The 16,921-nt window shown below is 34.6% G+C and overlaps 1 protein-coding gene across 1 annotated transcript in view; it reads left to right on the top strand.

Moving 5' to 3' along the window:
- The window catches only part of LOC138695207 (uncharacterized), a 35,524-nt gene extending 19,493 nt beyond the window's left edge, over nt 1-16,031 (top strand). The window contains exon 3 of the mRNA XM_069819667.1: nt 15,793-16,031. Coding sequence (XP_069675768.1) covers nt 15,793-16,031 — 239 coding nt within the window. The remainder of the gene's footprint in view (nt 1-15,792) is intronic.
- Nucleotides 16,032-16,921: the final 890 nt, after the last annotated feature.

A 16,921-nucleotide genomic window follows, 5' to 3' on the forward strand; every position in this document is an offset into this window, starting at 1 on the left:
TCATTCCACCAATACTCTCCATCTCTCCCCCCATTTCATCTATCATCTGCAATAGTAAAACTAAGCTGCGACAAAGTTTTAGGAGTGGTAAGGGTTTCCGAAGCTGATATAGGAAATGCTCAGGGCTCCGGGTCCCTGGGATTTGTCGGACTACTCGTATGCGGACTCGACCTGGCTTTATCAGGGGCTGAATCAGGATGGCCACCTGTCAGCATCGGATTAAAAGATTCCACTGATACCATCATTTGGGCAATCATTGCATATCGTCGATTTACAAGCAAAACACATTAATATTTGATTAATTGAATATGTATTTCCGTCTAATGACTTATCTAAGTTTTACAAAACAAATATTATAAAATATAATAATTTATTTTATTCTACAGTATATCATATGCGAACGTTTTCTCCAATTGGAATCTTCAGGCATAATTTGCAATATCTAAATTTTTGTACATATTGAATATTTGATTACAATAGCAAATACATATGAATAATTACCAATCAAACAACAATTTGAAACAACATATTAAAACAATGATTACATTTGATTATTATATTATCCTTGCTTAACCAAATGTAACCATTGCTTTAATATGTTCTATTTTAAATTGTTGTTTGATTTGATTGTTAATTATTCATATGTATTTGCTAAACATCATTGTAACCTATTGTTCATTATGTACAAACATTTAGATATTACAATTATGTCTGAAGATGCCAATTGGCGAAAATGTTTACATATGATATAGAATACAATAACAAGTTATAATATGTTATAATATTTGTTTTTTTAAACTTAGATAAATCATTAGACGGAAATACCAGTATAAACAATTTTAAGAAAACACATTAAATAAAAAAATATTACTCCTTAGAAAAAGGCGTTTTAAAGTTCTTGACAAAACTGAATCCTCAAAATATTATTTTTAGAAGTTATTTCTCTTTATGTGTATATCATTTTCAAATTATTAGTTAATATATATTCACTATGTATCGGTACATTTATTGTCTCTTTTTTTCTATTTGTTTTTTTATTGCGTGTGTATGTTTTTTATGTATTACCTTTATATTTATTATTTGTTGCAGTTTCAATAAGGAATTGAATTGAATTGTTTATATATATATGTTTCATTGTGTTTTTTCCCCCCTTTCATATCTTACATTTATTTTATTTTTATTATTTTTGTGAAATTTGGTATGAAGTTAGATTAGTTGTAATTGTGATAATTAATGATAACAGTAGTAATAATAATAACTGTTGTTTTACTATTTTATTATTAGTAGTATTATTTTTGTTTTTCTTTGAAGATTCAAACTGTGCATAGCTACAGCACGAATGGCCGTACAGGCTCGTGCGAAGAATCTTGTGTACTTGAGTTTGTATAATTTATTGTGTATCAATAAATGCACTTCATTCATTCACATTATATTTGCCTTTTTCTCAGAAGTAATATTTTTTACTTAATCTGTTTTGCTTGTAAACTGGCGATATAATATAGGGCCAAAACATGCCTAAGTGTAGGGATCCGTCCCGCGTTCAGCCCTCGTAAAGCCAGCCAGGCAAGTATTTAGAAGTAATAGGGCTCCCTGGTTATATCACCATGGTGATGCTGAACTACTGCGTAAATCAACCAAATATATACAGGGACATCATTTTATTTTTACTTCAATTTTTATTGTAGGCCTACATGAGTTTTTGAATGTACTTCACTCCCACCCCTTCTACTAATGAAGTTCAACCGTCCTCCACACAGATCCAAGACCGCATATACAGTCATAGTAGCCTTACGGTCATAGTGAACGGTGCGTTCCAAAAATATGTTCGCGTTTTCCAGTGACGAAAGAGCTTTCAATATTGCATCATTTTCCATGTGCCTACGTCTCATCCCGGTTTCCGCCACCTGCTTCTATTCGCCTCTCTGTAAATGCTAGTGGCTGGGCTGTCTTAGCTCTTTTCTGGGAACATTAATTTCTGTTAGGAATTGGATGTCTATGTAATATTTTACCCATGCAATTGTTTAAAATAACTTAAATAAAAGGGCCTCGTTAAGTAATTAACTGTCACGTGATTTCCTCCCTTTCTACGACGCTGCGACGTAACCATTTGCACGGACAGTAGATAGCGTGTCTGAGTAATTTTATCTTTTCGGATCGGGCAGAAGTAAATATTGAATTTACAGTACGTAAGGTCTCTTTTATAGAATAGGTACAGAATTATTTCAACATGATTTACTTATACGAAGTACGAACCTGGTAATTGGAATTACGTGCAGTAGTCTATAGTGCGATAATATGCACATTAGAACTGAAGCCTGTATCGAAATGAACGCCCAACATTTTCAAAAATGTGTTTAAATATCCAAATTATGATTATTTTTCAATTTAACTTCATTCTCTAAAGTGTACGCTAATGTGTTGTAGACAGTATAATATACACTGCATAATGAATACGTCCGCATGGAAAGCTCAGTTCGTGAGTAAAAACACTCACTGTACTGTATTTTGATTAAACAAAAGCCTAATGAAAATTATCAAACTCAAAATCGCTATATTTCCTAGTTTACGTAAATGGATGAACTACTTTTCTTCCCTCCTATACCTAGTAAAGTGATTTGTTTGTATATTACGCCAGTATCATCGAACTCCAGTCGTGGAAGGGAGTAGCAAACGGTGTTTCCGGTTCTTAATCGTTGATCGAAAGGTATAGCGAGGTTAATATTAGAAATGTTAGTAAAAATAAATTGATGTCCCTGTACATATAAAACGGGTGATGTACATCCAGCCCTTTTGATCGAAAGGAAAACCTTTAAATACGTGTCAGAAATCTTCATATTTGTTACCAGAAACTCTACTTCAGCCTGAAGAAACGACATTGATACAGCAATTTGTTAAATTATGATGCAAATAGGAGGGTAATGCCCTACTCTGCGTCGAATTTGTGAATGTAACCACTGCAATGGTATAAACTTGAGCCACAAGTTACTAGTTACTGTGATGGATGTAATTCTATCACTTAATTAAACGGTGTGTCAAATGCAAGTATTTCCATCTGCAACTATAAATTAATGGCGAATGTACAGCTCAAATGTTACTGACGAGTGCAACTGCAAATGAGCCAACTATTAGGCCTATTTAATTTACAAATAGAGGCAGATTGAAATGTGTTACATGCATATTAGCATTATTTATGTACGGACATACACTATCTGTAACTGTTTTAGAAAGCGTTTCAGCCAGATTTCCAATAACACTTTCGGTTTATTACAAGTGCTACTGATGTTTACATATGAGAGAAATCGTTCAGTGAAAGAGAAAGTTAATTAAAAATATTTTAGAACGTTTCTAGCGAAGAAATTCGCGATCTGGAACTAAAATATTTTAATGAAACATATCCAAAGTTTTGTGTGAAGAGAAGATTTCAACTGGTCGATTACACTGGCCAACAGCCATTTTGCGCCAGACATAAAACTAACAAATTCTTACTAATTTTGACCTCCTGAATTATAAAATAACAAGCAAAGTGATCCAGGAAAAATTTTCTGCTATTAGTGACTCGAAAATAAAAGAGGGAGTTTTCAATGGACCACAAATTAGAGAAATAATGAAAGACAATCACTTCGAATTTTTGTTGGAAGGAAAAGAGAAAGCCGCCTGGATTGCATTCAAGGAGGTTGTATTAAATTTTCTGGGTAACCATAGAAGTGAGAACTATGAAGAACTAGTCCAAAATTTACTGTTGGCGTATGAAACTATGGGTTGAAACATGTGCCGGAAAGTCACTTCTTTCAATCCCATTTTGACTTTTTTCCCGAGAATTGTAACGATTTCAGTGATGAGCATGGTGAGCGCTTTCATAAAAAATTTCAACTATGGAAAAAAAGATACGAAGGACAATGGAGTATCAACATGCTAGCAGACTATTGTTGAACTTCATCTCTGATGTACCTGATGTCCAGTATAAAAGAAAATGTAGAAAAAGAAAGCTGTAATCTTCTGAACAATGAATATTTAACCTTATTGTGATTATATAAAGCGGTATTTTGAATATATATAAATTCGAAAATTTCTCAAAACCCGTAACAAACAACTGTTTTTTTATTGTCATATTCGTATTCAGGAGGCTCAAATTATATAGAAAACCCGTATCACATGCCCAGTGCAAAAAAAGTTAAAATTTGTTACGCAGTGTTATAAGTGTAGAAAATTGCGATTGAAAAGAGACTTATTAAAAGCAATGCCGGTATCAGGTTTCTTCTCTAGGCACTGGCTGCATTTTGTTCATCTGCGGAATATCCAAATGGTCAAAGTCACAGACTAATATGGAAGAAGACTAACGACACACCCACCTTATTAACTTCTTCCCTTTGCTCTTTCTTTTTATTTTACACCATTCAATAGTATTTATGTTACATTCTACAAGGTGTACGATAAGTCCCGCATCGTTGGGAAATTATAGGTGCTCGATAGGAGCGCCTCCTAGTTCATAACATATCTGGAAGCGAAAGTTCAATCTATTGAGAATGCGGTGTAACATACGAGCGGTGCTTTCACGACACTTTTCCTGGATTGTGTTCGTATTTGTTGCAGACATTTATAGAAATTTTAAAATCTTAACCATTCTTTCATTTTTATTTACAAATAATAATAATAATAATAATAATAATAATAATAATAATAATAATAATAATAATAATAATGATTTACTTTAGCTGGCAGAGTTAAGGCCGTAAGGTCTTGTCTTCCACTCAATCAGCAAGAAAGCATACATACATATGTATGAACTTACAAAGAATTCAACAATTTGATTGAGATAAGAGCTACATGTATACCAGAGTTATTTACGAATTAAACAACAAAATACTATGAACTATTAATTAAACACTGAAATACAAACTATGTAGCAGAATTAAGCTAAAATACATAGAATGTTAATATATTTCAAATAATGCTAGATAATAGAAAGAGATTATTATGAGACAATTTTGAAAATACAGCACTATCAGGATGCATGTCTGAAGGAAGAAGTAACAATGTAGACAGTGATAGTTTAAGTCAGTACGATTGGAGTGAAATGCTAAGAAGGTTATCTTTTAAGCTGTTTTTAAAAGTGTTTATTGTCTTGCAGCCCCTAATACTTTGTGACAGGGAATTCCATTGTCGCGAGGTGGATACTGTAAAAGATGATGAATAACGAGATGTTCTATGAAGAGGTATACTTAACGCGTCACAGATAAATGATCTGGTATTTACGTCGTGGTTAGAGTATAGATAAGAGAAACGAGACGAAAGGTAATTTGGTGTTGAAGTGTGCAGAATTCGAAAGAGTAAAGACAAAGAGTGTAAAGTTCTACGTTCTTTAAGTCGGAGCCACGAAAGACTAGTCGGAGTCGCAGCTCTCTTAAAAAAGAAACAATAACGAAATGTTTAAATTAAATAAAGATGTTCCTATGTATTATACAAGGAAAATGAATTAAATATTTATTAATAGCTACAGGACATCTTATTAATGAAAGTCTTCCGTTGTTTCTGTCAGTTACATTTTAAATAAATTACCACCTGACCTAATGCAAGGAAGTTTAAGATGGTGGTAGACTATTTGTTTTTATAATGTTTTTATTCACTTCAAGAATTTTATTGGTTGATCTGTTCATCTATACATTATATGGCAGCTGACAATAAATGATATACAGTACAATCCCGATTATCCCTCACCCTATTAACCGATTCGTGAATTATCCGACTGTCTTTCTCTCGCTCCCCCCCCCCCTTTTTTGCAGCAGAAAAAATATGAAGTACTGTACAGTATATTAGTACGAATTTTTTCTACAGAGTGTTCTTTTACAAACTTTTACCCTTACACAGTACGGTCTACTCTTCGAGTGGCCGTACTGTCTAACTTCTATGCAAAATGTCTTCTTGAGGTGTCAAAAGAAAACGTGTTGTGCTACAAAAAAGTGCAAGTAAGTGAGAGGTTCGGGAAAAGAAAAACTGTGGTTCATCTCATATCAGAATACGAGATTTAAATTACAACTGTGCGCAATTTAATAGAAAAACAAGTATAAAGTGTGTTAAGTATGTAAATTTACAACATGAGATCTGTACTATTTCTATCATTTCACAGACAGCAGTCATAAGAAGTTTCCTTAGCCATTAAAAATCCGTCGTTTAAAATCGGATTTAAATTAGTGAACTTCTAACCTACTACCTATATAATGCGTTAAAACAAAAGACCACAGTGGAAATTACGAAATCTTTTATGGTACGGTTTATCCGATTTTTTCGATTAACCGTTCACTCCACCCCCTTCATTGCCACGGATAATAGAGGTTCTACTGTAATGTGATTGCGATGTGGTATTTGATAATAGTACATTATGCAACGAGCCTATAATGGTAGTAATTAAGACGCGAGTATGTTTGTTTATGAAACGAGCGCAAGCGAGTTTAATAATTTTCATACGAGCGTCTTAATTACCATTATAAGCAAGTTTCATACGACGTTTTATGCTCGACCATATTTCTAACTTGAAATTATTCATAAGTATTCATGTTATTCTTATCTGACTGGGAAGCGGAACTGACCTTGTGCAATACCTCGTAAATTGTGAGATGTGCGCAGACGCGAAAGTATTGATTTTTTTCTGAGGAACAAATGTCATTGACCTTGATATAATCTAGAGAGTAAAATGAACATTAATCTTGATATAACCTTGAAATTGATTTAGAATTGAAAAACGAGATGACAAATTGAATTTATTTGAATATCATTTACAATTAACGCTAATTATTATAGTAACAGAACATAACCTTCTGCGAGAGTATTGGATTTCCAGCCTCCGTGACTTATCGCTAGTTGTCTTTCGATTGCATATCCGAGAATAATCGATACTTGCGGTTTTATAATGGTACAATGGTGATTTCTCATTGGCTGAACAACTGAATTATAATGAATAGGTGTACTTCAATGAGGTTCATTAAAGGACCACTACCAGGTGTATAATTACTACATTTCGGCATGGTCGAGCATAAAATAAGTCCGATAATTTTTAAGAAGAAACTAACCTGATAATGTACACACGCAAGATTGGAACCCATTTTGCTATCATCTTTCTTTCTCTTCTGCTCCCCTCTAATCATATTCTTCACCTCCTACATTTTCTTTTACATATTCCTCTCTCTCTGTCCCTCCTCCAATCCATGTTCTGCGTCATCTTTATTAAATCTTCTTCTTCTTCTTCTTCTTCTTCATCTGCTGCTTCTTCAATTGATATTCTTTAGCTTCTCCATTTTCCATCACATTTTTTCCCCTCATCTGCTCCTCCCCAATTCATATTCGTCACTTTCTCCGTTTTCCGTTACTTTTTCTTTCACTATTACTCTTTCACCAATTCATATTCTTCACCGTCTCTGTACAAAATCATCTTCCTTTTCTTCTTCTTTAATTCTTATTCTTCACATTTTACTCCATCTTAATTAATTCTCCTCTCACATCTTCTTTCGTACTTCCTTTCCTTTTTCCTTGTCCATGTTTCTCTTCCACTTACCTCTTATTCTTCATCTCCTATTATATCTTCTTTTTCTTTTATTTCTCCAATTGTTGTTCTTCATCTCTCCTTTCTCCTTCTACGCTAACACTGGTTAGAAATACCGTAGCTCATGGTTGGGAGGACGCTGGTCGAATATCTCGCTTTCCTGCACTAATAATTGAATTTATAATCCTTGACAAATGTGGGAACCTCATTAAAAGCACACGTAGCTCAGTAACACGGATTACGCTTCACTGCATTCATTTCAACGTTTAACAGATCGCCTGACAAATTTGACTTCTTTTATGAATTACTGGCATGATTAATTAGCTCGTCAGCCTCATCCATTACAAGAGATCGGCTCACGCAAATAGCTGAGGACAGCATCCAGCTTTTTGCTAACAGTTAATTGTACAGAGTTTAAATTAACGGGAGGCAGGAACACGCTTGATTACTTTCAGTGATATAAGCACATGTACTGTACTAATGTTCATCTTTATTTTAGCGATTAAATGGAGATACTAAGGGGAAAAAGAAGGGATAGTGGAAAGAAGGGGAAGTATAGACAATACGAATATTGCAGATAGCGAGAAAGATGCGGGTTGTAGAAAAGATAAGCCAAGTTATAATCGAAAATGGAGTGTTAGTGGAGGGAAAAATTAGTAGAGAAATATGTGGTTGAAAAGTTGGTGAATAGTGATTAAGTACAGTATTATTAGTAGTTTATGGTGTTTATATTCACGAAACTGGCAAAGAATATTACGTATTGTAATGAATGAAAGAGTATGATGAGCTAGAAGGATAGGTTAGCTAAGATAGATATCAGTAGGGATGAGGAAGTAATAAAAAGAGAAGAGACATCAATGATAGAAAGTGAATATGAAAATTATTCAATGTATACAGGGTGATTCACAAGGATTTACCGTCATTTACCGAGCTTATTTCCGAAAACATTCTGAGCAAAAAATGTCATAGAAACATATTTTGTCCTAATCTCAATATTTTCAGAGTTACACTAATTTGAATTTGTTAGCAAATACTTTTTTTTCTTTAGTTTTAATGGTAAAAAATATTACAAATTGAGACTGAACTATTCATAAGTATAATTTCTTTAATTGGCTAGTGTTCTGAAGCTAAAAATATGTTGGTAATTGCTTTGTACACATTTTGTTTTTCAATTTTTAACTAAAAATTACATCATTCTTACGCACTTATCACAAAAATTGTTACAAATCATACGACTTTAGGAACTTCATTAGTTACAATTTAATTAGGGGAGAGTCGGGTAGTATCGGACATCGGGTAATATCGGACAGTGCGTTTCTTTCATCTACCACGATATGGTAGTACCTGAATGACATGGTTACGTTTCTCTATGCGACATCACAGAAACGTAACCATGTCGATCAGGTACTATCATCGTGTGGTAGATGAAAGAAACTCACTGTCCGGTATTGCCAGCTGTCCGATACTACCCGACTCTCCCCTATGCATTCTAATGTACAGTCTTGAAAAATTTACAAAAGTGGGGTGATTTGTAACAATTTGTTGTGATAAATCATCATCATCATCATCTGCATTACGGTATGGACCATAAGATCTGTTCCACTCCATTCAAATCAAAACTGGTCCCGCCATCTTTTTGTGGGCCTTCCTGGGTTTCTTCTCCCACGGGGGTCGTGATTGTATATTGTTCTAGTAATTGATGTTTCTGGCATACGATGTATATGCTCCCTCCAATTGTTTTGATGCCTTCTTATTATATCTATAATATTATGCATGTTCAATTCAGATCTAATGTCTTCACTTCTCTTTTTATCAAGTAGTGTATAGCCAGCCACAAACCTAAAAAATTGTTGTGATAAATGCGCAAGAAAATGTAATTTTATTGTTAAAAAAATCTGTACGAAGCAACTATGGAATTTAAGGAGAAATGCTTAAGCACTATTGCAGAAACTGCGAAAAGAAATCACTACCGCTTGCAGTTCCATTTGAATAGACACTTAGCGGCTTGTCTGATGCAATTTTCCGGAAATTGTCAAAAATGCATTGCAGAATGAAGCTAGCAGTAAGGATGATGAAATAAACATTAATAATAATTTTAAAAAGTACAGTCATTGAAAGTAAAATGTTGCCAAAAAAATGCTACGGAGGTGATGAAACAACTTCAGATATTCTTTCGGCTATCTTGTCATCTGAAAGTCCTGTTAATTTTGTATTTATTATAGCTTATTTTATTTATCTTTATGTAATTCTGTTTTTATTCATTTTATTTTTTATATTATATCATTTTAAATTATTTATTATTTCGTTTATTCTATTATTTTAAAATGACCAATGAACTGTATTTAAGAAAGCTACAAGGGTACTTGAAAATTCTTTTTGCAATCTTTGACAGGGTCTCCATCACCCAGAAAGAAGGGTCGTAGTATTAGGATATGCTGTCATATCCTCAAATGCTGTTAAACTCAAGCCATACCCCTCCCTCCGCACTCTCCCCTGTCCACTAACTTCACTGCTAGAAAAAACCGTTTGCTGTAAGATAATTGGATGGTTCCTCGGAAATTATTTCTGTGCTGTGCAGTGGCGACAACTTACGACAGAAAGTGGAAGCTTAAAGGAAATTATTACGTCGGGACGCATTGAAAATCAAAATCTGTAATTAAAATGTTTTCTATCCTCAGAGGCACGAAATTAAACTGTAGAATCATCCTCATATCCTTCATGGAGGAATCGCCGCTGGGCCTGATGATCTTAACTCTTACTTACTGGCTTTTAAGGAACCCGGAGGTTCATTGCCGCCCTCACATAAGCCCGCCATTGATCTCTATCCTGAGCAAAATGAATCCATTCTCTATCATCATATCCCACCTCCCTCAAATCCATTTTAATATTATCTTCCCATCTATGTCTCGGCCTCCCTAAAGGTCTTTTTCCCTCCGGCCTCCCAACTAACACTCTATATGCATTTCTGGATTCGCCTATACGTGCTACATTCCCTGCCCATCTCAAACGTCTGGATTTAATGTTCCTAATTATGTCAGGTGAAGAATACAATGCGTGCAGTTCTGCGTTGTGTAACTTTCTCCATTCTCCTGTAACTTCATCCCTCTTAGCCCCAAATATTTTCCTAAGCACCTTATTCTCAAACACCCTTAAGCTATGTTCCTCTCTCAAAGTGAGAGTCCAAGTTTCACAACCATACAGAACAACCGGTAATATAACTGTTTTATAAATTCTAACTTTCAGATTTTTCGACAGCAGACTGGATGATAAAAGTTTCTCAACCGAATAATAACAGGCATTTCCCATATTTATTCTGTGTTTAATTTCCTCCCGAGTATCATTTATATTTGTTACTGTTGCTCCCAGATATTTGAACTTCTCCACCTCTTCAAAAGATAAATCTCCAATTTTAATATTTCCATTTCGTACAATATTCTGGTCACGAGACATAATCATATACTTTGTCTTTTCGGGATTTACTTCCAAACCTATCTCTTTACTTGCTCCCAGTAAAATTCTCGTGTTTTCCCTAATCGTTTGTGGATTTTCTCCTAACATATTCACGTCATCCGCATAGACAAGCAGCTGATGTAACCCGTTCAATTGCTAGGGAAAATAAAATTAAAATTAAAACTAAACTAAAATGGCGAGATGAATAGAATGAGGAACCAGTATGTCCTTAAACTCTTATGTTTTGCATAAGTTAAATATTTCTGCAATGCTTAAGGAACATTAACATTAAGAAATCAATTTGTCCATCTAATTCCTCACTTTAGTCCTGGACTCCCAGTACTTGCCAGACTCGGATAAACTGCATAGAGCCGTTCAGCGTAGGCCTATTACGAGTGTAGGCTATAGTTGGACAATATTGTCATCTATATGACACTCTTTATTTTAAATAGTTCCCATCTGCGTTCATGGCATACAGTACTTGTATTGGAATTCACTCTTCAAAGCTTTCAAATTGGTATCAGTTTCATTAAGATATTGCTTTTCCAGTTTGAAACCACTCCCTGTTAGTTGGAGTTCCTGAACGGCTTGGCCCCAAGTGAGGTTGAAATAAAATAAAGCGAGGTTGAAGTAAGGTACAGTATCATACCAGAGTAGACTTCGAATAGAATATAGGGACCCTCAAAAAGAAAGAAATGTCAGAAACGAAGTCTTTGAAAGTCGATGTTCAATTAAAACCTTGCAATTTTGTTGAAGTTTATTTAAACATGATACGAGTGTTTTAAATCAGTCCATGGAAAGAAATAATGTCTCTGGATGGTTGGAATATTATAAAAAAGTGAAGAATTATTTGGGTATACATATTTCTGAGGCTATATTTTGAAGATGAAAAGATCGGCAGGGTAAAAGTTCTCTTTGTTAAACTTCTATCTCATTCCTTAAGAATCAGGTCTTATCTCAGTCAACTCACTGCCTGTCGGTGGAGATTGTGAAAAAATACTTTACGAAACTTCAAGATTTATCCTTCTTAGAAAAGTTATAGCCTTGAACGTTTTTTCACCTCCAATCTCCATGTATGTCTTTTCAAGGGATCTTTACTGTCAGGTTTCGAGAAGCCAGTAATCGCTCCAAGAAGTTTTAGGGCTAATTTCATCAAACATATTTAACTTTAATTGTTACTTAAAGTCTTCTTAAATCACACTTAAATGTACAATGCATTTAACAAACAGAAATTGGGCTTTAATCTCTCATTAAACTACATTTAAGTTAATTGCTCAATATTTGGCCATTTAAATCATGAATCCTGCATTAACGACAATAATTTTCATCATGGTAAGAACAATGATGGGCTTGATACTTCAAGATGTTGGTTTCTTAGCAAGCCGAGCGAGGATAATTTCCGAAAGAGAAGATTATTTTAATACAATGGACGAAAAATATTTGAAAATGAGATTTAGGGTAAGCAAAACATTGTATATTTTGAATAGTATAGAAGGTGATTTAGAATTTCTAACTAATAGTTAAGTAAGTAGGCTACTTCATAATTATTTAAATGACACGTTTATTGAAGAAACGTATAATCAATCTTCGATTGTTTAAAATATGGCAACTAAAGTAATATGAGTAACATATTTATCATGTAGGTCTAATATTAAATTTGAAGGCATTTTTTTAAATAATTTATTGATCGATATTGAGCGCTATACAGATAATTTCTAAATAAAATATAAATACAATACATGACACTGAATTGAGGGCAGCCTACATTGGGCTCCTCAATGAACAAAAATAATTGTTAATAAATAATTATTTACGTAGGTTGGTGTGATGATAAATTTTGATTATAATATGAGGTCCATTGGAAGTCGGCTCTTGATTCTGGTGGGAAATGTGGACTTCCTTCCGAGAAAGTAGTGGATGGCGCCTGGAACATATTCTAGGTTGTTATAGAACTTCTTAGCTTGTGAATAAACTGTTTGACTGTGTCAGTACCACTTTCTCTGTGTAGTTGGCTGTTACGGACAAACCAAGGAGAATTGAGTGAAATTCGTAGGACTTGATTTTGAAATGACTGGATGTGTTTAATTTCACTTATTGCAGCTCCTCCCCAGACAGGACAGGCATAAAGCAGTAGAGGTCGTAATAGAGATGTGTAAAGTAGCATGCGATTTTGTAGCTTTAGAGATGATTTCTTGTTGAGGAGCGGATATAATTTAGTGAGTCTTGAGTAGGCCAATTTAAGTTTGTTGTTGATGTGATGTTTCCATGATAGCCGGCGATCTAAGTACACTCCAAGATATTTTACAGCTTCATCCTTTGGTTTCCACAGTATCACGTTGGTTGAAAGATTTATGCATGGAGGATTAGCAGGACGACACAAAGTAAATATCATTGCTTCGCATTTATTTGAAGGCATTGGAATAGAGTAAATTCATGAAATGTTTCCATTTTGCTTGTTGCAAAATATTTTATTGCATCTACTTTCATATTATCCTGTTTTGTCTTCAATTTTTGCTGAAGACATTGGGATGAGGTTTTCTTGCGTTGAAATCTCTTTCTAATTATTTCCAACCTTCCTTCTTTTCTTCTGAAATCTACCCATCTTTTTTTCGATTATTTTAATGTTTATGATGACATTTTATTATCGTAATATGGTCACTATATAGGTCACTGCTTACATTAACAATGCACATGGCCTTCGAAATTATTATTTGACAATGATTCCGAAGGCCGTGATGATTTAATTGGGAATTAAAGTAATCGACGTTATTATAAATGTGTATTAGTTTGGTGAAATGCCAACGAATTAAATACGATTTAACTCCCATAATTAAGTTAGATTGCAATTTATTAGTTATTTGTAGATTAGTAACATGTTGGTGAAATCGGATTTTTTCTCTACCACCTCCCTAGCTGCGTCCATTCAAGTACAGTGACTCGTTCTTCTGTATCCACGGGGTCACGAATTACTTCATTAGAGACAATTCTTTCTTGAGATCCTTGTTTGTCTTCTCAGATAATCTGTTTCTAATTTACTAATTTTATTTTGCTGTGCTCTAACTCTGGGTCACTAAACATTAGTTCATATAATTAGATTGGCAGCATTGTTAATGTAAGATATTTCTGGTTACGCGAGAGGTATGCCAGTTTCAGTACTTTTATCTGTCTAGACAAAAAGGTTATTGCTGTAATAATTGTTTAAAAATATTAATTTTTAATAAGATTTGAAATGGTATTGATCCGTTCTATTGAACAGGATCATAAACTATTTGCGTATTTGTGGATATATTTTGCGTACAAATACCCAATTATTTTGTCATCTTTGCTCAGAAGACACTGTTCAAAGGAAAGAGTGGAGTGAATGAAAGGAGGGGTTGTAAAAGATGCAAACGTGTCAAAATAATTTATCATTCATTCAAAGTTTTCTATCCAAGGGCAGGACTTGCAAATCCAGCATTCTCCAATCTTTCCTATTTTCTACCTTTCTCTTTGTCTCTGCATATGATCAATGTATTTTAATGTCGTCTGTTATCTGATATCTTCTTCTGCCCCGAACTCTTCTCCAGTTCACCATTCCTTCCATTACATCTTTCAGTAGGTAGTTTTTCTCAGCCAATGACCCAGTCGATTCCTTTTTCTCTTCCTGATCATTTTAGCACCATTCTGTCTTCTCCCGCTCCTTCCAACACAGCTTTATTTAATGATGTCTTAAAATAACTTATCTTGGTTAAACAAACATAATTTTAATTAATTAATTATTTATGTCCACATGGATTGAGTAGTTTCTCAGACGAATGTTTAGTAATAATGTTCGTCAAACAGAAGTTTAGCAATCTAGGGTTAATAAACCATATTTCAAATTCCTATTGAGTAACAGAGCCTTCAGAAGAGTACTTACCGATACGTACGGTAACGCCGGTAGTGGCAGGAATGTGAACTGTTTCGAAACATGTACTGAGGTGAGTTTTTTCTTACTGTCGGGATATGGGGAGAGGGTTTAGACGATTGCTTACGTATTTGTTGACATTAACTTCGACGGTCAACATGGACACGGAGCATTTGATTTGTATTGTGGAATGTTGCCGTACGCAACCGATGATAACAAATACCCTGCGTACGACTTGCCCGCGCAAAACACAGTTCGAAAGAGGTTATGGTAGCATACAGACCGTACAGACCACCATCTGTTACTACGACGTTCAAGTTATACTGTACATGTTCTCAAGTTCAGATTGAACGCCTTGATTAATAGGCAACTTCTCTGACACAAAAGCTGAAACTCGCTTCAAATCGCTGACTCATCAACAGTGACGTCATGACACACATTGAAATGAACAACCAGTAGTATTTTTTTTATTCATTTGCATTAGCCATAAATCACTTTATTTTTAGCCTGACGCTGAAAACATTTATTTCTCGGAAAATCTCAGAATCAATATTTGTTTTTCAGCATCAGAGTATTGTCTCTCTATACCATATTTACTAACAAAAATTGAAATAAGTTTGTTTCAACTTCGCGTCATCTTTCGAATGATGGAGATTCTTGAATAATAATTTAAGAATTTGTCGACCTATATTAATTATTTTAATATTCCAATTTCCAAGTCTTCCAATTTCTATCCCCCTTACCAAGTGCCTGTTTCGTATAAATGGAAGAAAAAAATGGCTGTATTTCCCTATCTGCTCCTTCACATTCAACGATAATGATGCAATTTGCGTCATCCGTGGGCTTTCCTTTATTTCTATAACATTGTTAAGCGAAACGTTTTCTTCACGGTACAATAACATCATTTTCATATTCCTTTCAGGTACCATCTCCAGTTCCAAGAAAACAAAAGAACAGAAAAGGAAGAGCCACTCGAAAACAACCAAGAAGTCAAAGCAACAACACAACAAAACTGAAGACAAACAAGGAAATCAAGAAGACGACAGCAACATGGCTTCTGGTGGAGAAATTACTCTCCGGGACCTCAGCCATCCGTCGCTGAACGAGGCTCTGAAGGCTCACAACTCCGTCACTTTCAAGCTCGTCAGAACCGGTGAGTAGCATGTGAAAAAATTTTATTCAAGTAGTTATTATTGTTTCAACTTTGAAATTCATTCTACCCTGAGTACACTGATGCATTTGAAAGTCAGTTTCAGTTACAGAATCGAAACTTTTTTTAAGTAGAGGTCTACTTGATTTGAATTATTTGATAATGTATTCCGACTAAATTGTTAGACATTTATTTCTCATTTTCTGCTTCCTCATTTCTCACGAGTTATGCGAGGTCAATAAAGTTTTGGCGAATTTTTTTCTTCACGCTTTAAAATGTTAGTTATCTTGCTGAGATTTGGTAACATTTTGCACACAATTGGTAGATATAGGTCTAGAGATCGTTATTAATTATAGTTACCAATCCGTGTAAAATTTACCGAAATAAAGGAAAAATTGAAGGGTTAAGAATGAGATAATCCAAAGTCACACTTAAAAAAAAAACGATTCCACTTCTTACACATATGGGAAAGCTACAACTAAAATATTATAAAAATTACTCAGTAAATAACGTAAATATCCGCCGAAGAAATTGTGATACTGCTCCTAATAGCATTGGACTTTAAACCTTGAATACGCTCTCCTGTAACATTTTGTCTGCGTGGCTTAGGACTGTATTGTGGGTCCCTATCACCACGGCATGGCGCGTCCTCAGGTTGCGGATAGAGGAGACGGCCTCCAGATATGGAGGGTAGCTGCGAATATATTGAATAAGCAGTCGTGAACAGCCGATAAGGGGTGGTCCTCCAGCTTGCAGGTTGGGCGAAGGGCTAACAACCCATCACCGTAAAAACAGCTTGTTACGAATCCCTACAATAACAGGCAGGGTTTGGAATTGAACGGGTTACATCAGCTTCTTGTCTATGCGGATGACGTGAATATGTTAGGAGAAAATTCACAAA

The sequence above is a fragment of the Periplaneta americana genome, chromosome 2 (assembly GCF_040183065.1).
Source record: "Periplaneta americana isolate PAMFEO1 chromosome 2, P.americana_PAMFEO1_priV1, whole genome shotgun sequence".
In the NCBI taxonomy this organism is placed as follows: Eukaryota; Metazoa; Arthropoda; class Insecta; order Blattodea; family Blattidae; genus Periplaneta; species Periplaneta americana.